General features: G+C 44.5%; 1 protein-coding gene across 1 annotated transcript in view; it reads left to right on the top strand.

Annotated features, from left to right (window-relative positions):
- The window catches only part of ATRN (attractin), a 176,089-nt gene that overhangs the window by 58,806 nt on the left and 94,476 nt on the right, over window positions 1–22,807 (top strand). Inside the window, exons 6-15 of the mRNA XM_065060197.1 lie at window positions 437–605; window positions 1,911–2,001; window positions 5,275–5,518; window positions 6,924–7,107; window positions 9,735–9,889; window positions 13,976–14,060; window positions 16,413–16,633; window positions 17,713–17,834; window positions 19,193–19,331; window positions 21,415–21,596. Coding sequence (XP_064916269.1) covers window positions 437–605; window positions 1,911–2,001; window positions 5,275–5,518; window positions 6,924–7,107; window positions 9,735–9,889; window positions 13,976–14,060; window positions 16,413–16,633; window positions 17,713–17,834; window positions 19,193–19,331; window positions 21,415–21,596 — 1,592 coding nt within the window. The remainder of the gene's footprint in view (window positions 1–436; window positions 606–1,910; window positions 2,002–5,274; window positions 5,519–6,923; window positions 7,108–9,734; window positions 9,890–13,975; window positions 14,061–16,412; window positions 16,634–17,712; window positions 17,835–19,192; window positions 19,332–21,414; window positions 21,597–22,807) is intronic.

Raw genomic sequence — 22,807 nt, 5'->3', positions numbered from 1 at the left:
TGAGGAGACGCTGTCTCTTCTGGCCAAGACCTTATCTCTGTTACACAGTGATTCACTTTTAGGACTTGCCTAAAGGCTGTTTTGATAAACCTGTTCCCTTTCCAAGGCTCGAGCCTCTTCAGCAGGTTCTGTGTTCTCTGTTGTAACCGTGTCTGTGTGGGTTGCTCACGGAGAGAAGGGAGAGCAGCAGAAATACAGGAACAAAGGGGACAATTCACAAAAGGGTGTTGCTGAGAAGGGGAGGAATGAAAACAGGAAAGCAAGCTGTAGACCCTTGGGGTTTTGCTGAGCAGATCTGAAGCTTTCGCAGGTTGTGTCGATGCTTCTGTGGGCACGTGGTAGATAGAAAACATCTTCATAGTGTGGGGTGGGAAGGGATCTGCACCGTGCCCCTGAAATACAACCAACTTTACCTTTTAAAACCTAATTTTCCCAGGTCCTGGCTGTTCAATTCCTGTTCCTGCCAACCAGTCGTTTTGGACCCGGGAGGAATATTCTCTTCCAAAACTTCCTAGAGCGTCTCACAAAACCGTGATCCATGACAACAAAATGTGGATCGTTGGAGGCTATGTCTTCAATCATTCCGACTCTCAAAAGGTTTTAGCGTGAGTATAAACCTAGATAATAAACTCTAAGGAGAGGAACTTAGATTTGAGAAGTACTTTTAGAAAGTGCCGCCTGACTATGCTCCATCTCCGTTGGAAAACAGCAGTAAGAGAAACCTGAGATGTAGGAAAACGTTGCTAATTTTGGAAAGGTGAAAGCGTGATGTTCCTGATGTTCAGTGTATTTTGGATTTATCTGCTTCTGCAGCATTTAACCATTCCCTGGGTATTTCCAGACTCGCTTCTAAATTCTATCTGGCCTCGTATTCAGAGAGGGCAGTTTTGCTGCTGTGTTATTATCCCTTCCTTATATCTGTGTGACTTCAGAGCGTGCGGCTCGTTAATGCATACGTACTGATTACTGTGGGTGTTTGTGCATGGTGGATGGGATACCAAGCAGGGAGTGGCATTTCAGATGATGACGTTTATGCAATTAGTTGAGGAGATTTAACAGGAATTAAGGTATCGGATAATAATTGTGTACCTCATGCAAATCCCCCATTAAAAAACCATTTCAGGCTTCCTCTTGAGCTTGATAGTGGAGATCTAGGCAAAAGCTGGATGTTTTTCCCAGTGTTTCTTGCATAACTGGCTTTCCTGGACCTAAGTGAGAGCTCTGTGTTCTGCACTCACCTCCAGAGCTAATAATTCTTACAGGGGAACTTAAAAACCAGCTGAAAATGCACGTTTAATTGTAAAACATTTTCTGATTAGATGCACATTTTACTCTTTCTAAGTCACGTCTGATTTATCCACCGACAGCCTGTGGCTTCACGGCACAACTTCCTCAGAGCTGATGGTATCTGATAAGGCTGTGAGCCTGGCGAGTGTACTTCATTCCTTTATCTAAAAAGCCACAGGGCATTTTCAGGGCAGAGGGTTTATCTCCTTTCAAGTTCACAGAAGAAATACGATGGGATGACAAAGACTTAATTAAAAAGTGCCTTTTAAACACCGGCAGGTTGTTGGGGTTTTTTCTAAGCAAGTAGTTGGAACTTAGGGGAGCTTAGTGTAAACTTTTGCTGCTCTTTTGGGTGGATCAAGTTGTCATAGTGTAATAGACAACACATTAGCTCTTGGTTTTGCATGAGGAAGAAAACTCAGGGTAAAGCAAATCAATATGTGAACATTAAATAACAGAGCAGGCTTGACTGGGTTTTTTAATCCATAAGTGCTTAGTGCATGGTGAAATCTTGGTAGGACTTATGTTAAATAATTTCCCACAAATCCTGGAAAGGACAAGCAATAATTTTCTCAACTTTATTATCGACTTCTCTGACAATTAATTCAATTTTTCTGATGCAGGTATGATCTTATTTCTGAAGAGTGGCTTCCACTGCAGAACACTGTCAACTCAGTAGAGATGAGATACGGTCACTCGCTGGCATTGCATAAGGTGAGTTCTGTGCTGCAGACTCATTTCCCAGCTGATTTTCCTCTTTCTTGCCCCTACACCCACCACTTTCCACAGATGGGTTTTGCATTAGGAGTGTTTTTCATTCAAAGGCTTCTCCATGGTCAGCCCAGTCTGTGTACTGGTACTCCAGGGAATCCTTGGACTGGTAGTCCAGCGTAGGGCAACAGAGATGCTGAAGGGAGTGGAGCATCTCCCGTGTGAGGAAAGGCTGAGGGAGCTGGGGCTCTGGAGCTGGACAAGAGGAGACTGAGGGGGGACTCATTCATGTTTACAGATATATAAAGGGTGAGTGTCAGGAGGATGGAGCCAGGCTCTTCTCGGTGACAACCAGTGACAGGACAAGGGGTAATGGGTTCAAACTGGAACACAGGAGGTTCCACTTAAATTTGAGAAGAAACTTCATCTCAGTGAGGGTGGCAGAGCCTGGCCCAGGCTGCCCAGGGAGGTTGTGGAGTCTCCTTCTCCGCAGACATTCCAACCCGCCTGGACACCTTCCTGTGTAACCTCATCTGGGTGTTCCTGCTCCATGGGGAGATTGCACTGGATGAGCTTTCCAGGTCCCTTCCAACCCCTGACACTCTGGGATTCTGGTATCCTCAGAAATCTGCAGCGCCTTGGCTTGTGTGTTCCTTCTTTGCCCTTTTCTCAGAGATTTTAAGGCTGAGGTCGGTGAGTCCATTATTTCCTTCTTCACGTCCGTGCTTGCAAGACATACCCGACGGCTACAGTTTGCTGGAATTCATCTGATTCCTCAATTGCCCTTTGTAGACCACATAAATATTTTTATGAGCTCCGTTGTCCAAAGCACCGAAGCAGAGCTGGTGAGTTTAGGGACTTTTGGAGCCTGCTCTTCTTCTGCAGTAGATTCATCAATCTGTTCTTCCAGCGTCTGAAACAACAAGTGGATTTAACTGTTTCTCACCCCGTTTCTCACCCGCATGCCTTGCTGTGGGCGCAGGCCACGTCAGAGCAGAACGGCCAAGTCGCTGAGAAGGAAATGAGCTAATCCTTCACTGACCTTTTGGGTTTGGAATTTTAATTAGCTCGTCACAGCGCAAGCTTATATCAAGCGTAATTATGAACACTTGAAAGACTCACACAGTGCCGTTCACAAACAGAACACTTGAAGAACCTCGGAAGGATGGAAATTCCTACCTGCGAGGGCTCGATGCGTATTCTGCAAATAAATAAGTGAGTTTACGGTCAGTGGTTCTCAGGAATTTCCCAAGAAGCACCAGCTGTAGTAGAGAATTTCCCTTTCCAAGGTTGCTGCCTTGTCAGTAGGGAAACGGAGCCCCACTGCACACTTCACTGGATTCGTGGCTGATTCAGAATCGTTTTGGTTGGAAAAGACCCTCAAGATCATCGAGTGCAACCGCTAACCTAACACTGTCACTAAACCATGTTCCTAAGAACCTCTTCTATGTGTCTTTTAAACACCTCCACAAAGGAAACTGGATAGAGTTTTGGAACTTAGTTCTTACAGGATGATTAATAAAACCCTGTCTAACTATTCTGGCTCCCTTCTTTCCAAAGGGTCCTTGTTTTCTGTCAGTGCATTAATCTGGAAGACAAAGCTTTTAGTGTATAGACACAGAGGTGTTTTCATCAAAACTGCCTTTATTCCCGGCTATCTTCTGCTGTTTATATTTGCACACTATGGGAGGGATTCTGCTTGCATAATACACAGAATCCCAGACTGGTTGGGGTTGAAGGGACCTCTGGAGATCATCCAGTCCAACCCACCTGCTCACGCAGGGTCACCAGAGCAGATCACACAGGGTCGTGTCCAGGCGGGTTTGAATGTCTCAGAGAAGGAGACTCCACAACCTCTCTGGGCAGCCTGGGCCAGGCTCTGGCACCTCACAGGAAACAAGTTTCTCCCCATATTCAGATGGACCCTCCTGTGTTTCAGTCTGTGCCCGTTGCCCCTCATCCTGTTGCTGGGCACCACTGTACAGAGTGTGGTCCATCCTCTTGACACCCACCCTGGAGATATTGATCAGCATTGATGAGATCCCCTCTCAGCTTCTTTTCTCCAGGCAGAACAGCCCCAGCTCTCTCAGTCTCTCCTCATAAGAAATATTAAATCACCAGACTTCAGGTACCTCATTTTGGGTTCGTCTGGGAGCCTCTGAGCTCCATTTCTAGTGGAAACAGACCTAGTCAGTACAGGCAGTGAAATCTGGAGAGCAAGTCAACTCACCCAAAAGCAGACCCACCTTCCCTGCCTTTCATCAGCTGAGTTCTTCTCCATGCTCCACTATATCTTATATTGAATGCTTAGACACTCAGCAAGCATGCCAGCCCCTAAATTTTGATGTCTGTCATCTGAAGGTCAGTCCTGCCCCATGTACCCCTTTTCTCCATACCCTGATTTAGGGTGAATTGTGTGTTGAAGGTATTTTGACGTTACCAGCTTGGGTACAAACCTTGGCAGTCGCGATTGCTTTTGTACCAAATGGGAGTGGTCTAAGAGATGAGTTTCTCCTTGAGAGAGGAGAAAAACTTAGACTGAGAGAAGACAGAATGTAATAACTTCATTATTTAGAATCATAGAATCATTTTGATTGGAAAAGAACTTTAAGATCCTCGAGTCCAACTGTCAACCCACCACATTCAAGTCTACCTCTACCTCATGTCCTGAGAACCTCATGTCCGTCTGTCCAGCCCTCCAGGGATGGTGACTCCAGCACTGCCCTGGGCAGCCTGTTCCAATGCCCCACAGCCCTTTGGGGAAGAAATTGTTCCCAGATCCAACCTCAACCTCCCCTGGTACAACTTGAGGCCGTTTCCTCTGCTCCTGGCGCTTGTTCCTGGGGAGCAGAGCCCGACCCCCCTGGCTCCAAGCTCCTTTCAGGCAGTTCAGAGATCAGAAGGTCTCCCCTCAGCTCCTGTTCTCCAGGTGAACCCCCCAGGTCCCTCAGCCGCTCCCATCACACTTGTGCTCCAGCCCCTCACCAGCTCCGTTCCCTTCTCTCCACTCACTCCAGCACCTCAAGGCCTTTCTTGGCATGAGGGGCCCAGAACTGCCCCCAGGATTCAAGGTTTGGCCTCCCCAGGTCCCAGCACAGGGACAGTCACTGCCCTGGGCCTGCTGGCCACACCAGTGCTCATACAACCAGGATCCTGGTGGCCTCTTGGCTACATCAACTCCTATTCAGCTGTTGTCGACCAACACTCCCAGGTCCATGTTAGCTGTTTCCTAAATACCAAACTCATTGACCTCATTTTAAACCTCACTTCTTTCAGGATGACATCTACATGTATGGTGGAAAAATCGATGCGACGGGGAACGTGACCAGCCAGCTCTGGGTGTTCCACATTTCCAACCAGACCTGGTCTCAAGCGGTGCCGAAAGCCAAGGAGCAGTACGCTGTTGTCGGCCACTCGGCGCACATCGTCACCCTGAAGGACAACAACACCGTCATGCTCGTCATCTTCGGGCACTGCCCTCTGTACGGGTACATCAGCAACGTTCAGGAATACAACCTGGGTGAGTGGGGCCCTACCTGCCATTCGTTTCAATTTTAATTTCTGCTTGAAAATTATTTAAATGATCCACATTCAGGTAGAAAACCAAAGAGATTTATGTCCTCCTATTTGTATTTACAAGCAGTTCAATCTGACTTCTAGTATTTGTTCGGCACAGTGAGCAGGGAGCCATGTGCCTCCAGCTTTGCACAGCTCGTTAGGTCCCAAAGACAAAGAAGCTGTAATTGCGAGACAAAGCACGATAACTGTGGGACAATTAAAATTAATTTTCCTCTCTCCTTCTGACAAAGCAAACACTTCTGTAATTAGTTTTTATATCTTGCAAATACAAGAATGGCTTTAGCAATTCAAACCAAGTATCCACTTAAGCTTGTGCCCAGTAGCGAGCGACTGGGGGAACAGACAGTGGATATCTAGACTCCCGTATCTCTATTATGATCTGTTCCCCATGTTTCTGGGAATAGTCCAAACTCTGATTTAGGAACGAGAGATTTCCAGTGTCGTCAATGAAGTGTAGGAAGCTCTCCAGGTGAACTGAACTTGTAATTTAGCAGCTCTGAAATGCCCCTCTGGGGTCACATCCCTTTGCTCCACTGACCAGGCAGCGAACAGAGTTAATCCCATGAAGTTCACAACGTCAGTTATTGTCAGAAATAGTGGCCCGACCTTCACTCATCCTGATCCAGAGAATCTACTGCAGAAAACTACAGAAAACCAGGACATGTGGGGCAGTGATTTGTTTTTCTACTGTTGTATTTTTCCCACGTGTGGTCTTGCAGGATGCTAAATTCCTTTGCCTTTTGTGTTCCTGATCTGCCCTGCGGTTAGGAAACCTGTGTAGGGTTTCATTCTGCGCTTGCTCCGCAGATTTGGTGTATAATTTGGCGTTTTTATTGCAGTTGCCATTATATTATGTCTAGAGCGCTTCAAACCAATGTTATTTTAGTGAGTGAGATACAGGGCCATTAATCACGTATTAGTTTTTAACTGCAGTGTTCTTCACAGTCATACTTAATTTGGCTTCAGTGCTGTCTGGCTTTATATATATATATAAAATAAAAGCGCTCTTGGGTGCCATTCCAAATCAAGCCATGGTGCTGGCATTTTCATGTCATTGAAATGCAGTATATATTATTTCTGTGCTTTTTATGTCTCATTTACTTAGCCTGTCTGCAAAATATAATGTGACTGTAGAAGAGATGTTTCTGCTCTACTTAAAAATACTCGACAATACTTCTCGACAACAAACTCCTTGAAAAGGAATATTTTTGGAGGTGAAGTGATAGCGACAGTGTCTAGATCAGAGTCAAGGCAAACCCAGTTTGTTTCCCCACCAGATTTGTCGATAAGTTATTATTGAAGATAAATTAACCATGTTTTGTCACTCATATTTTGTCATTTCTCAGACACAAAGACGTGGAGCATTTTACAGACCAGCGGAGCTTTGGTGCAGGGAGGGTACGGTCACAGTAGCGTTTACGACCCAAATACAAGATCAATTTATATCCACGGAGGTTACAAAGCATTCAGTGCCAACAAATACAGGCTAGCGGATGACTTGTACAAATATGAGGTTGATTCCCGTATGTGGTAAGTACTTCTTCCTCCTGTGTATCACCCCATTATTTTCACTTTTAGTGGACAAAAGATACGGTAGTTTTAAGGGCACAGCAGTACAAAGTTACCTGCGTTCAGTATAGACCCTGTGCTCTTGTATCTGTTATTTTTACGTCCTTTTATGAATAGAGAATCGCATAATAACATGTAATCAAGGCTGTGAACAAGCCAAGAAATCCATTTTAATTTCGTATTGTTATTCAAGTTGAAATTAAAAATATTTGACGGGATTTTGTTGCCAGCAGTACAGGCTGCACATGTGAGGGCAGTTACTGCAGTCAAGTGAGCGATAATTCATTCTGCAGTTAAGACCGTGAAAGAATTTCTATTATAACCCCATTTTCTTCTGGCTCTGTAACTGCTGCAAACGCTCATTTCTTAAGCTGAAATCTTCTGTGATTTGTTTCTGCCCAGAGGTGGGTTTCATTAAAAAGCTGTAGCACAACTTGGAGCGACCAAGTGAAATACATTTTCCTTAATTTTGTGTGTTTCTTGAAGGTTTTTTTTAAAGGAGACAAAAAGCAGACTGATCTTTTGAACGAGCGCATGTAAATTTGACTCATCTTGCCTTTTTATGCGAGTTTAAAATAGTTTGTATTTCTGCAACAGCAGGTTGTGAGTCTATACGGACGAGTGAAGTAACTAATGACTAATTCCACAAACCTTCCTTCCTGCTCTGTTGTATAATACACCCGGTATTAACCACGCTTCCCTTCTTGCTTCATTTGTTCCTCCGCTTCACCGTGGAGCCGGCAAATCTGCCTGAACAGGCAGAAAGTGTCACAAACGTGACAATGTTCTTCCAAACTGCTGCGGCACCAACTTCCTTTCATCGCATTTATTATGTCAGTCTCGAGGGAGCTGTTAGACCAGGCGAGCAGCCTCATGTCTGCTCATCTTTTTTGGGTGTCAATGCCTCCTTTTTTAATTTTTTGCTAATTGAGGCCTTCTATCCCTTTTGTGATTTCATGGAAGGGCAAAAATGCAATCCTATGGCCTTTGTTTTGGCAAACATCCTTCTCCACGTTCCCACCGATGTTTCGATGGGTACGGGCAGGATAACACTCAGAAAACCCGTGTGCTGTGATATCACAGCTCATGCCTTAATAACAGGTCCCTGGGCCGGGTCCTTGATGAATATTTCTTTGGGAAATTCTAGGCTTTAGTGCAGCTTTTCTGCAAATTTGGGGTGACAACCTGCAAAAGTGACGCCACGCAGATGTGGCCACGTTAGGAATTTCCTGCCATCCCACCCTCTCCAAACAGGGAAATTCTGCAAAGGGCTTGACCCTTTGTGTTCAGTTCTGATTAAAGGTGAGGTCAGTGATGAGTTTAATGGTCCCGTGATTTAGTCATGGGCGAAATGTTGAGCTTTGCAGGTGTTAAGCTGCAGAGCTCCATTGTAGACAGCTGCATGTATTTCCTTAAAATAAGTTTATTAGTTTTGAGAGACAGTGCCTCATTTGGAAGAATTCTTTAGGTTCCTATAAAATCAGAGTTACTATAAAATATTGCTACTATAAAATATTACTATAAAAATTTTTCAGGCAGAAAGGGACCTGGGGGTGCTAATGGACAGAAGCTCAACATGAGCCAACAGTGTGCCCAGGTGGCCAAGAAGGCCAATGGTGTCCTGTCCTGGATCCAAACCAGCGTGGTCAGCAGGACAAGGGCAGTGATCCTTCCCCTGTGCTCTGCATTGGGGAGGCCACACCTGGAGTGTTGTGTTCAGTTCTGGGCCCCTCAGCTCAGGAAAGAGATTGAAGTGCTGGAGCGGGTCCAGAGAAGAGCAACAAGACTGGGGAAGGGACTGGAACACAAGAACCATGGGGAGAGGCTGAGGGAGCTGGGGTTGTTTAGTCTGGAGAAGAGGAGGCTTAGAGCTGAGCTCAGCACTCTCTAGAACTACCTGAAGGGCAGTTCTAGCCAGGTGGGGATTGGTCTCTTCTCCCAGGCAGTCAGCAATAGGCCAAGGGGCCATGGGCTTCAACTCTGCCAGGGGAAATTGAGGCTGGAGATGAGAAAGCAATTCTTTGCAGAGAGAGTGGTCAGGCATTGGAATGGCTGCCCAGGGAGGTGCTGGACTCACCGGCCCTGGAGGTTTTTAAACTGAGATTGGCCATGGCACTTAGTGCCATGATCTAGTCAATGGACTGGAGTTGGACCAAGGGTTGGACTTGATGATCTTTGAGGTCTTTTCCAACCCAATTCTGTGATTCTGTGTGATTCTGTGATTGGAGCGTCCATATCACCAGGTTGAGCTCTGACTATGCTCAAAAATCCAGTTAGTATGAAAACCTGATAATCCCTAGGGAAGGAATTGATTATTTTAAGATCTATAGCTTAGGAAAGAGGCTTTTGTAGGTATATTTCTCCTATAAATGGGTAAACAGATGGGAAGATGAGAGAATGTAATTACAGGAGGAACTGAGCAGTCTGGAAAGGAAGCTGTTAAATATTTCATTAGAAAATGTAGTTAAATACTATCCCCTCTCCTCATCTCCATGCCCCAAAACCTTCGTCAACTTGGATTTACGGATTGTTTCGTCTCTGCCAGGTACTGCTCAGTTTGCTTAACACACGTATTTTTATTTCTGAAGGACTATTCTTAAAGACAGTCGATTTTTCCGCTATTTGCACACGGCGGTGATAATGAGCGGAACCATGCTGGTGTTTGGAGGAAACACGCACAACGACACCTCCATGAGCCACGGCGCCAAGTGCTTCTCTTCGGATTTCATGGCATATGATATTGGTGAGTCCTTGCAGAAACAATAATAATAAAAGAAATATTCTTGGGTATTCAGAAGAGCTGTCTTTCGAATGACTAATTTACATGCTGGCGATATTCTACCAAGTGCTACTGAGCACGCTGCAGAAGAATGTGTAATCAGGAGAGGCTCATTAACTTGCTACACATTTACCAAGCAAATGAGCTGGTGCAGTGATTTCTGGGCAAATACAGCAGCGGTTGTTTGGTCAACAGTTTATACACAACCTTGGGTGTTAAAAATTATTCCTTAAACAGAAAACATATTGTTCTAGCATCTCGGCTATAAAGCTGTCCTGCTATTTTGAGTGTGATTTAATATCATTTCTCAAAAATGTGGCGCGTTAGGACAGTTACAAGCGCCGACCACTGCTGAAGCTCAACTTACATGTTGCTCACTCTTATAACTGTGGGCTGGCTGACTTGTTTGGCTGCGCTGTTTGTAATGTCATTTTGGTTTATATTGATGCTTTATGATCATAAATATCCCCATAAGCACTATTGAACAATAAAGCCAAACAATTAAGATTTTATTTGGAAGGACCGGGTTTTGAATAGCCAGAAGAGGGCAGCATTTATTTGTGAATGTGGAGTCCAGGTGCATTGAAGAAGAAGAAGAGATTAAATTATGCACAAGCAGGTGCATACACATCCAGGTAATTCATGCTGGAGAAAACCACCATTCTGTGTTCATAGCACATTGTGCCTTTTGCTCTTAGAAATCCTTAAATGTGGGTTTCCGTGATTGATTCCCTGAAAGAATCACGTCAACCTGATCACGTCCACTCCCGGTTTATCAAAGGAATATGCAAGTGAATGGATTTGGTATTAATGAGTCATTTTGCTGACTTGGGGGGATCCTTCCCTTCCGCTCCCTGTGATTTCAAGTCATATCTCTGTGGAATTTATTGTGTGCGCCCAGCTAGGTTTAGTTCTTTTCTCTAAGAATTAAAATGAGGTATTTTGACAGTCATGGACAAAGTAATTTTTTAAAGCTTTGATAGCAATAATGTTAGATTTTTCTTGCTGTGTTTTGCTGTCTTTCCCGACCCATTGAACTATTAGGTGTAAAACAAAATTACACTGATTTTTTGAAGAAGCAATTTTATACTATGGGGGTGGTGAGAGCCTGGCCCAGGTTGGGCAGAGAGGTGGTAGATGAACCATCCCTGGAGACATCCCAGGCCAGGCTGGACGGGGCTCTGAGCAACCTGAGCTGGTGAAGATGTCCCTGTCATGGCAGGGGGGGCACTGGGGGAGCTGGGAAGGACCCTTCCCACCCAAACCATTCTGTGATTCTATGATTCTATGGTCATTTTGATTCAGTTTAGTTCCTGTTACATGAAATGAAATTATATTTGGCTTGGTCAACCTTAACCAGTTTTATACTGAGGATTAGAGCTTGCATTGATTGCACACATGACAGGAATGGGAGATGTGATGCTCTTGGGTACCCTCATTCCTTAGGGCAAATACCCTCAGGCTGTAAAGGGAAAAAGAAGTCCACTTGTTCTATAATTTTCATGGCAGGGCACCTTATCCATGATTTACCTTGTCCTACTGGACCAGGAGCACTCCCAGGACTACGTTGGGATGTTGGCTGATCATCCGTGTCACAGCAGAAGCACCAGCTTGGTGGTTCTTTATGCACGATCTCTGCAGGAATTGCATTGAGCATGTCAATTTCCATGGGAATAATCCCATATGGTGTGAGGTGGTATTGTAAATATGCCACCATATGTGAATATGGCCATCACAACTTCAATATTAACATGCTTATTGGTTTGTTATCTATCCCTTGATGGTCCAAAGATCAAGCTACCCAGGAGAAGACCGAGCAGCAAGGTCAATTGTTACTGACTGTCATCAAAGAAGAGGTTTAATAATTGGCTATCTCAGCATACTGTGTAATTAGAGAGTATCTGGCTAATTTGCTCATTCTTAGCATCTTGTTGGTGTAGGTAATACCTCACTGATCATAGCGATGACTGGAAGACTGGAGAAGAACGCAAGTTAAAACGCAGTCAAAAACAAAGGCTTCAAAACCAAGTCTTCTCTTGAACCTTTGCCATTCCAATTTATTTCTCGTTTTATTCACCTCACCAAATTTTTCTTGTTGTTTTCTCCTCAAATCTCTTAAGTAATCAGACCACTTGTATGGAGTGTTGCGAGGACATATTACCTTCATTTTTTTGTGCGTGTAGGATGCAAAGAGCCGTCGCTGAGATGTGTGCTGAGATGCTCTGGAGGTTTAGTGAATTAGGTAGATCTGAGGATGCGTTAATGCTCCTTGTCCTTTCATCCTCCACTTGACCAAGGTGGGGCTTTTTCCTCCCAAACTGTCCAGGTAATGCCCGATTTTGGAATGTTTCAGGATAACAACCAAGAAGACTAAAAACTTCACAGGCAGGTTGTATCAAAATGCAGTTGCTGTAGGTTAAGACACCATTCTTCTACTTACCCCATTGACAGTTCAGTTCTGATGACAAACACAGGACTCTGGATGTTTTCATGTGTGTTCTATTTGAACACTGTGTTTAATAAAGCCTGTGAATTGTAAGTTTTAGGCTTGGCTTAACTCCTAAGTCAGGAAGGAGAGGGTTCTTTGTAGCGTTAGCATCATTCATTTTTTCCAATACTTGATCCTCAGTTTGAGATGGGAAAGAAGCTTAGAAAGCAAAACATTCCAGGCCTTCTATTAATCTAGGAAAATATATTTCTTGGCCTCACATAACTCACAATTTGCTGGAGAAAAGATGGCAAATTGCTCTGCAGTTTTGCTGAAGTCTCCTGTTAACAACTAGAACCGCGGCTGCTCGTATCAGGAGTGGGGCTGCGCTACGTTGGATTCTTAGAAAATCGAGCAAATGACATTGAAAAATAAACTTCAAAATCACAATTTATCAAAGTATTGAATCTAATCTACTGCGATTTATGTCTTTGTTTTATCAGCGCTCTTGAACTAAAGTTGTTGCTGGAGCAGAGGTTGGTATGTCTTGAAGAACAAAGTATAACAAGGCAGGACACAGACCCCGCTCCCTTGCCCCATAGCGTGAATTGCCACCCAACTATTTTCCAATTAAATTTATTAAAACATTAATAAAGTGGGTTTTAATTGCTTTCTCATAGTTATATACTAGTTTTAGTTTGTGGAATATAAGTTTTGTTTTCCAGAGGCTCAGTCCGTGGCACAAGAGTTTTATCTCGTATTAAAGAATCTGCAAGTGTTTGAGGCCTCTCTAGGTTGATTTTTCTTGCTTAATTGTATAAATTGCACATGAAGTGCCCGTGGGGCCTCAGCCCCAAGGTGATCCCATCAAAGTTCAAGTGATAGGAACTGAACCGACTTGTTCTGCTTTCGTTGCTTTGGTTGCTCAGTGGGTTCCATGTTTCTCAGGTGGTTTGATTTATTTTCATGCTGCCTAAAGGAAGAAATTACCTGAGAAACCGAGTAAAAAATGAAGCAGAACTTAAACGTTATGCTAATAGAAAAAAAAAGAAGATGGAATAATCTCACATTATATTAAAAGAGGAAAAACAACCACAAATCCTTAAGCTACGACGAGTTTTTAAAACCATGGATATCTACCCTCTAGGAAGATAATTGCAACGGGGGAAAAGAAAATAAAAGATAAGTCTCTGTTCTCGGTGATTCTGGTTTGGGGCAAAACTGCAAATAATTCACATATAAATAGATAAAAACTGAACTCCTTACGCGATGAAAAATTCCACTATAAAGGAGAAAAGGCAACTCAAGCCACCGCTCTTTAATTTCAGGTGATTGCCAAAAACTCACAACCCCTTCAAGACAATACACTGACATTTCCTTTTTATGGTGCAATGTTTAGATGATCGAGCCGAACCGTTCCATCCTTCCATCGCTTTCTTATTCACGCCAAGAAGATTAAGTCTTGCAAAAAAGAGAAAATACAGCACATTGTGAACTCGAGAGGTTTTGGTGTTGGGCGGAACATTCTCTCTATGGTTATTAAACTACTTAGGGATCTTGTAGGAAGAAACGTGCTACTTAAGTCATGTCATTAATTAAACGTGATATTTCCTTAATTGCAGCTTGTGATCGATGGTCTGTTCTCCCCCGCCCGGGTCTCCAGCACGACGTGAACAGGTTTGGACATTCTGCCGTGCTCTATAACAGGTAAAGCCGTGAACAAGCTGCGGGCTGTTGGCATTTTTATTACTTTAATAAATGTACACGTGTAGATCAGTCACACAGACCAGAGGGTTGAGGATCTGTTGCAGACTTCTCAAAGTTTCAGATTTTTCCTCTCGTGATGTCTTCGGTGTCACCTGTTTCACAGGATCCCAGAATGTCAGGGGTTGGAGGGACCTGGAAAGCTCATCCAGTGCAATCCCCCCATGGAGCAGGAACACCCAGATGAGGTTACACAGGAAGGTGTCCAGGCGGGTTGGAATGTCTGCAGAGAAGGAGACTCCACAACCTCCCTGGGCAGCCTGGGCCAGGCTCTGCCACCCTCACTGAGAAGGAGTTTCTTCTCAAATTTAAGTGGAACCTCCTGTGTTCCAGTTTGAACCCATTACCCCTTGTCCTGTCACTGGTTGTCACCGAGAAGAGCCTGGCTCCATCCTCCTGACACTCCCCCTTTCCATATTGATCCCCATGAATGAGTCACCCCTCAGTCTCCTCCTGTCCAGCTCCAGAGCCCCAGCTCCCTCAGCCTTTCCTCACACGGGAGATGCTCCACTCCCTTCAGCATCTTGGTGGCTGCGCTGGACTCTCTGCAGCAGTTCCCTGTCCTGCTGGAACTGAGGGGCCACAGCTGGACACAATATTCCAGGTGTGGTCTCCCCAGGGCAGAGCAGAGGGGCAGGAGAACCTCTCTGACCTACTGACCACCCCCTTCTAACCCACCCCAGGTACCATTGGCTTCCTGGCCACAAGGGCCCAGTGCTGGCTCATGGTCACCCTGCTGTCCCCAGGACCCCCAGGTCCCTTTCCCCTGCACTGCTCTCTAACAGGTGTTTCCCCAACCTATACTGGAACCTTTCAGCCTCACTTCTTCACTGGACTAAACTGTCTCAGCTCACTTTCAAAAATTCCATTTTTTCATATTTTATTCCTTTTTCTTATTTCTAGTTCTATTTCTTATCTATTTCACAATGTTGCGATTTCATTTATTTCATATTTCTATTTCTTATTTAGCCACGCTGACAACTTTTATCTCCAAATTGTGCTTTTCCCCTCATGATTTCTAAACTTGGCCACGTTTCAGTTTTCGTAGCTTATCCTGTTTGGCTCTTCCTTGCCATTCATATGATGTGCAGTTTTTAGATGAAATCATAGGTGATATTTCTGCTGTTAAGCGTTGTATCAGTATAATATCTGCGCTCTCAGCTTAACATCTGTTATTGTATTTGAGTTTATGGAACCCAGTTTGATAAATGATATTTCTTAAGAGTCTTTCATTCTGGATCCTTTATCCTTTAAGGATACTTCTTGTAAATCAGTAACATTATTGAAAGCTCAGTTTAAACCAGGCAGAGAAGTGTCATGGCCTTTAAAACGAAAGTGTGCTTCTCGGTATTCTTTTTGTCTCTAAAATATCACTCACAACCTATTTATTTCAGTATATACTGAATACCAGCCTTGTGTTTGCTCCCATGAAGAACAATTAGACCTGTGCTTGAGTTCTTTCCTAAAATAAGCTGAAAATCACATTAAAACCACTTATTATTCAGCTAAAACTTTCATTCTGTTTCATTGACTCTTCTACATTGTCTTTTTAAACGTACATCTACGAACATGGGTGCACAGGTTTCCTTGGGTGGCATTTTGGTGTAGCTAATGAAATGTGATGTTTTGCCTGAAGCGGTTGTGCTGATAATGAACGTTATTAAAAAGACCATTTCCCAGCCCCCTAAATATTATTTTGTTTTGTGGTTTTGGTTTGATTTTTAGTTGACACAATGACTCTGCTCAGTTTCTAACAGTAGCTGTAGGGAGATGTGACAACACTGAATTGTTTTGTCACGCTTTCCGAACGCCGGTTTCATGGTGTGAATCCATCTCCCCGACTTTTCGCCTCTTCTTGCCGCTGTTCTTTCCAGAAGGACCCCACGTTTCTGCAGCTTTTCACCTACAGTCACGTCAATCAGGTGTCACCCAGAGTTGTGGCTGAAGGGGAAAGTCGGTTCGTGACCTCGGGTACAATCACAGAATCATTTTGGTTGGAAAAGACCCTCAAGACCATTGAGTCCAACCATTAACCCACCCCTGACACTATAACCCATGTCCCAAAATTTAGGCTCTATCTCAACACCCACGCGTTGCGATTCTGAAGCCGTAGAGCTTGACTGACCTTTTCTTTAGCGCCTTCTGAGACTAAAAGCTATTTATATGGATTTATACGTGCTGGAACTTCCTCAACCGCCTTGCTCGCGCCTTGAATCACATCAACTCCCAGCAGCGCATGGTCTGGAAACGCCAACGCAAATCTGTATCTTTTTATTATGCTTTTTGTTTTTCTAGCACCATGTATATATTTGGAGGCTTCAACAGCCTCCTCCTGAGCGACATACTCAAGTATACGCCCGAGAGATGCGAAGCTTTTGACAACGAAACGTCGTGTTTGCGAGCGGGTCCCGGGCTCAGGTGCGTGTGGGCATCCCCCCCGTCCCGCTGTGTCCCCTGGGAGATGGCAACGCTGGAGCAGCAGCAAAAAGTCTTTGAAGACTGTCCTCCCAGGCCAGGTACGTGTCGCGTTCTCCCCGTTTCCCTTTCCAAAAGGCGCATAGGGTCGTTGTCTTTTCCATATTCCGCCTCGTGTTAGTTGTGTGTTGTGATCAGATAGAATTTAAGGTGGGGATGGGGCTGTAATTCTCCTTCCATACATGCCCTGGGAGACCTTCCTCTGACCAAGTGGCTTGGAGATGTTTCCATCTCTCGCTCCTCCTGAAGCTACTTGCTCATTAGATGTTTTTATTTCATATTTTACTGCTTATACGTACTTTCCTATCTCACGCAGACGTCACCAGTGGGGAATCAGGCCTGGACCATTGCTCTGTAGATGTTTCCTCCAAAAATTGACCTTTTGAGAGCCAGCAATTCACACCATGGGGCAAGGGAGGGGGGTCTGTGTCCTGCCTTGTTATACTTTGTTCTTCAAGACACACAGCAGGAAAAGTGCTTTAAAAAAAGCTATTTAATTTCTCCTTCTACAGTATTATATGTATAGGGACGTATGATAATCCTTAAACAACTTTTCAATGCTTTATCCCAGCGCATTGAATTTATGCTAACCTTGATTCTGTAATAGATGGCAGCCTTTAATTATTTAAAAGAAATTGATGTGAAGTGACATTGCTTTGATGGGTTCTCAATGTACAATAAATTTTCGCAAAACACAGGCCATAAGCAATTGGAAAGATGAAGGAGAAAGTTCAAGCTTTGCATGAAAATGCTGCGTGTCATTGAAAGGCAGGAGCAAAATGGGCCGGTGGTGGGAGATGTGAAATGTCCTTGGGTCTCGTTTGCACGGGCGTGGACTGAACATTCACACCCGGTCTTAGTTCATGCGCTTCCGTGTCTTGGCGCATTTTCTGGTGGTGTGTTTTATGGCTCCTTGGGCACTAAAGATGAGTGATGCTGCAAATGAATGCGATTTTCTATCACTTCAATCGCACGAAAGTATCTGATTTACTAAGTAGTCGATAACGGAAAATCTCCAGGCACTGCTGTTTGGTTATATCTTTTGCTATATATAATCAAGTTCTTAGAGCTCTGTCAGGAAATGCCTGTTTTTGGTCATGCAGGTTTTTTTCTTTAATAGCTGTAGACAATGAAAAATGTGATCAGATTACAGACTGCTATAGCTGTACAGCCAACACAAACAACTGTCAGTGGTGCACTAACCAGTGTATCTCAATGCAGAACAACTGCACGGAGGAACAGGTAAAGACTCTCTACTACTTTTGTAGTTTAAATTTAGCCTTTAGAATACCTAATGTCCGTATGACTCCATCAGTCGCTGTTATGACCCCTGTTGTTGCATTATTTCTGGTGTTTGTGTAACTCTGAGCTGCTAATGTGCTCGAATTTGGTTTTTTTGACTTGGTCCAAGGGCTTTTTATCACAAAATCCCAGAATGTGAGGGGTCTGAAGAGACCTGTAAAGCTCATCCAGTGCAATCCCCCCATGGAGCAGGAACACCCAGATGAGGTTACACAGGAAGGTGTCCAGGCGGGTTGGAATGTCTGCACAGAAGGAGACTCCACAACCTCCCTGGGCAGCCTGGGCCAGGCTCTGCCACCCTCACCAGGAACAAGTTTCTTCTCACATTTAAGTGGAACCTTTTGTGTTCCAGTTTGAACCCATTACCCCTTGTCCTATCATTGGTTGTCACCGAGAAGAGCCTGGCTCCATCCTCCTGACACTCCCCCTTTCCATATTGATCCCCAGGAATGAGTCCCCCCTCAGTGTCCTCTTGTCCAGCTCCAGAGCCCCAGCTCCCTCAGCCTTTCCTCACACGGGAGATGCTCCACTCCCTTCAGCATCTTGGTGGCTGCGCTGGACTCTCTCCAGCAGTTCCCTGTCCTGCTGGAACTGAGGGGCCACAACTGGACACAATATTCCAGGTGTGGTCTCCCCAGGGCAGAGCAGAGGGGCAGGAGAACCTCTCTGACCTACTGACCACCCCCTTCTAATCCACCCCAGGATGCCATTGGTGATGGTGATTCTCCAGTTAAGTGAAGAGGATGACCAAGGCCAGGGGAAGAGAATAATATAATCACAGAACAGTTTGTGTTGGAGGGCCCTCCCCAGCTCCCCCAGTGCCCCCCCTGCCATGACAGGGACATCTCCACCAGCTCAGGTTGCTCAGAGCCCCATCCAGCCTGGCCTGGGATGTCTCCAGGGATGGTTCATCCACCACCTCTCTGCCCAACCTGGGCCAGGCTCTTACCACCTTCAGGGTCAACAATATCTTCCTTGTGTCCAGCCTGAATCTCCCTCCTTGAGTTTAAAACCATCACCCCTTGTCCTATCACAACAGGCCCTGCTCAAAAGTCTGTCCCCATCTTTCTTATCTACCCTTTTTAAGTACAGTAAGCTCTAGTAAGGAAAAGGTGTCAGATGGTGGCCTGAGGGAATATCTTGAACACGCAGAACAGGTCATGTCCAGTGTCACAGCTTTGCAATATATAGTTGGTTCATAGGTCTGAACTGTAAATTTTAGTGTGGTAATAATTACACCTGCTCTAAACCACCATTAGTTGGATGAGAAAAAGCCTCATCTCTGCTCTTTATTTTAGGTTCCTATTACTACGTATGACAATTGTCCGAAGGATAACCCCGCCTATTACTGTAACAAAAAGACAAGTTGTAAAAGCTGTGCCATGGATCAAAACTGCCAGTGGGAACCTCGGAATCAGGAGTGCATCGCTTTGCCAGGTCAGTATTGGTTGTATTTGTGTAAGAAAAACCCCTAATTCAGCCAGTCTGAAAATTGTACCAAATTCACCCAGTCCAAAAATCCAAAAATTGCCTTTTTTTTAGATATTATCTTATTTTCCATGATCTTTTAGTGCAAAGCTGGAGTGAATAACATTGTTTAATCACACCAGCTTTGACATGTAACTTTATTTCTAGTAAATTCAGAGAGTCTGATGGAATATTTTTCAGCCCCAGTTGTCTGAAGAGGAGCGTTATCATTTGTATAATTATTAGGCTGTATATCATCTCTCTCTTTTCATTCGATAGAAGCAGTGCTGTTGATATAATAGGCTTCTGCAAGATATTAGATTTAATAATGCATGCTATTTAATTTTAGAAACTAGAATTGTGCAAAGGCGTAATGGCACATGCTGGACGAATTAGGCAAATAACACTGAAGTGTATAAGGAAAATTCTCTTATTAGAGTGTTTCCAGTGGGAGCTCATAGGAGTTGATTGTTAGTCCCCCTGTAGTCATGTGGTGTTTCTTTTTTTCCCAGTGCTTGGGACAGAAATTATAGCATCTTGATTGACATTTGCAGTTAATACAATAGAGAGAAAGGGAAGAAAACAGAGACAGAAGCTTTAACTTGCTTTGGAAAACCTTCCCCTAGTCGCTCTGATAGGTCTGGGTTGTCTGGGTCTGGTGTTCACTAGTCTGGAAGAGGGAAAAAGTCTTCAGAGAAGAACCACGCGAGCGACTAAAACATCTTTTAATGAGGCAGCTAAAGAGCTTGGTCAGTTTAATTTGGTGTAGAGAAGAATGGGGTGAATTGATCATACATGTAAAAAGCCCATCTGAAAAAACTCGAGAGTTTCTCAATCTGTTGGATTAAATCTAAACCAAGATGCTGGAGTTTGAGATTGGCTCTGCAGAACTTCATGCTGAACATGTCCGTTGGGTTTTTTTGTAAGGCTGGTTATGAGTGGGGAAATAATTTCAATGAAGTAGGAGGAGATTTTCAGTAGTGGGCAAGGCTGTGATGAAAGGAAACGGAGATTAATCCTGGAAATTGGGTGCTGTGGACAAGATTAGCGCAGCAACCCTCTGCTGTTGAAGGTATCCCAACAACCACAACTGTGTAAGCGGCTTTAAGCCATCAGCAAAACACTCACACAGAATCCCAGAGTGTCAGGGGTTGGAGGGCCCTGGAAAGCTCACCCAGTGCAATCCCCCATGGAGCAGGAACACCCAGATGAGGTTACACAGGAAGGTGTCCAGGCGGGTTGGAATGTCTGCACAGAAGGAGACTCCACAACCTCCCTGGGCAGCCTGGGCCAGGCTCTGCCACCCTCACCCCCAACAAGTTTCTTCTCAAATTTAAGTGGAACCTGTTGTGTTCCAGTTTGCACCCATTGCCCCTTGTCCTGTCATTGGTTGTCACTGAGAAGAGCCTGGCTCCATCCTCCTGACTCATCCTCCACTCATTTGCTTTCTTTTACTCTTTCTTCTACAATGATTTAATATATGACATTGTAAGAAGTGCTTTGACTACCTGCTGCAGGTAACTAAAGGGTAACGTCGCGCTTCATCTCCCTTAATCAGCTTTCTTTCTCCTCCAGTATTTTTATAGATAGAGACTTCTGAGCATGTCAGTAAGTCGTGCTGGTTTGTGATGAGGCGGTAGGATTTATTTTGGTGGAAAAGCTCTTGCACTACTTGGAATATTGTGAAGGTCACTTGCATCTACAAGTACCTGAAAGGAGGTTGGGGCATGGAGGGAGTTGGTCTCTTCTCCCAAGTAGCAAGTGATAGGACAAGAGGAAACGGCCTCAAGTTGCGCCAGGGGAGGTTGGGGTTGGATCTGGGGAACAATTCCTTCCCCAAAGGGTTGTGGGGCATTGGAACAGGCTGCCCAGGGCAGTGGTGGAATCACCGTCCCTGGAGGGGTTTAAAAGGCATTTAGATGAGGTTCTTAGGAACATGGTTTAGTGACAGTGTTAGGTTAGTGGTTGGGCTCGATGATCTTGAGGGTCTCTTCCTACCAAAATGATCTTGCGATTCTACGATCTCTGATTTAAATGTCTTTTCCCTCCACAGAAAACATTTGCGGGACGAACTGGCACTTGGTTGGCAACTCCTGCTTGAAAATCACCAACGCGAAGGAGAACTATGATCATGCCAAGCTCTCCTGCAGGTCGAATGGGGCTTTGCTGGCTTCCCTCACGACCCAGAAGAAGGTAGAATTTGTTGTCAAGGAGCTGGAGAAGATGCAGTCTGCGGTGAGTGCTTTGCTTTTATATCCCCCGAGTAATTAAACCCTGACTGTGGAAAAGTCCTTGCTGTGCAACTGTAGGCTCGGTACAGCATAGACATGCCTCTTAACTGAAAAAGACTGCTTTTTCTTTTGAAATTCAACATACCCTATGGGTGCTTTTGAAGCGCAATTGTAGAGAATGTAAATGGGAAAGATAAATACAAACATACACGGTGCCTCAAAGGTATCGCTTTCTGTAATGAAATGGCACGTGCGTTTCTCTTGTGGGGTACGTGAGTGCAGCAGGAGTCCTCTTGTGACTTGTACACAATATTTTATAAATAGGGGTCCCTTTGGGGCGCCGGAGGTGTTTAATGTAAAGCATTTAAAGTTATTCATTTCTCTCAGAATAGCGGCTGGTTAAAACGTCGACTTCTTACTCCATAGAGCTGCTTGGCTTATTTGGAGTTCTTTATGTTTGATTTAGTGGCAGGTGCTTTTCTGTCGGAGACAACGAGGAGTGAATTGGAATCTGTCCCTCTTCACGCGTCAATAAAATAAATGTATTTGTTTTTTCCAGTCTCTGGAGGTTTTCAGGGCCGGTTTGTGTAGGTGGAGCTAAAGCCCCAACGAAGAACGATGCTGCGAAGATACTGGGGTTTGATGGCCTGATGGTTTCATTGACCCCTCTTGGGTCCCAGAGGCCACTGTGGGCAGGTTTCATATAGGAGAAAATGAGACTGCAGGCAATAGGATTGCTCCTTTTCACAGGAGAACGTTATTCAATACTAAATATTCCCTTGCTTAAACAAGAGCATTCCCTGCTTTGAGTCGCTTTGTAAAATTTAAGCATCATTTCAATAATTACAGGGTTTTAGAGGGGAGACAATTAAGCTAAGAAAAGGTGTAATTCAAGCGAGGTTCTTTGTTAAGTCTTTTGTGAAGAGGGGAAGGCAAGCCTGGGATATTGTAAAAGTACATGTTTCAAACAGCTCCGGGTGTTTCTGGGTGTCCCAGTTGTTAAGTAGAACATAAATTCCTAAAGACACGTGGCAACCACAGAATCATAGAATCCTTTTGGTTACGAGAGACCCTCAAGATGGTCGCTTGAACCCTTACACCAGGGAGGAAAAAACTGATCATTCCCAGGCTTATTTTCATCTACGGTATCATTTTAAAAGTGAGCCTTAGGAACCTAAAGAGACTCTTAGCCCTTTTTAGTGGATATTAGTAGTG

This window comes from Columba livia, chromosome 4 (genome assembly GCF_036013475.1).
Source record: "Columba livia isolate bColLiv1 breed racing homer chromosome 4, bColLiv1.pat.W.v2, whole genome shotgun sequence".
NCBI lineage: Eukaryota > Metazoa > Chordata > Aves > Columbiformes > Columbidae > Columba > Columba livia.
This window is presented reverse-complemented; position numbering and strand designations above follow the sequence as displayed.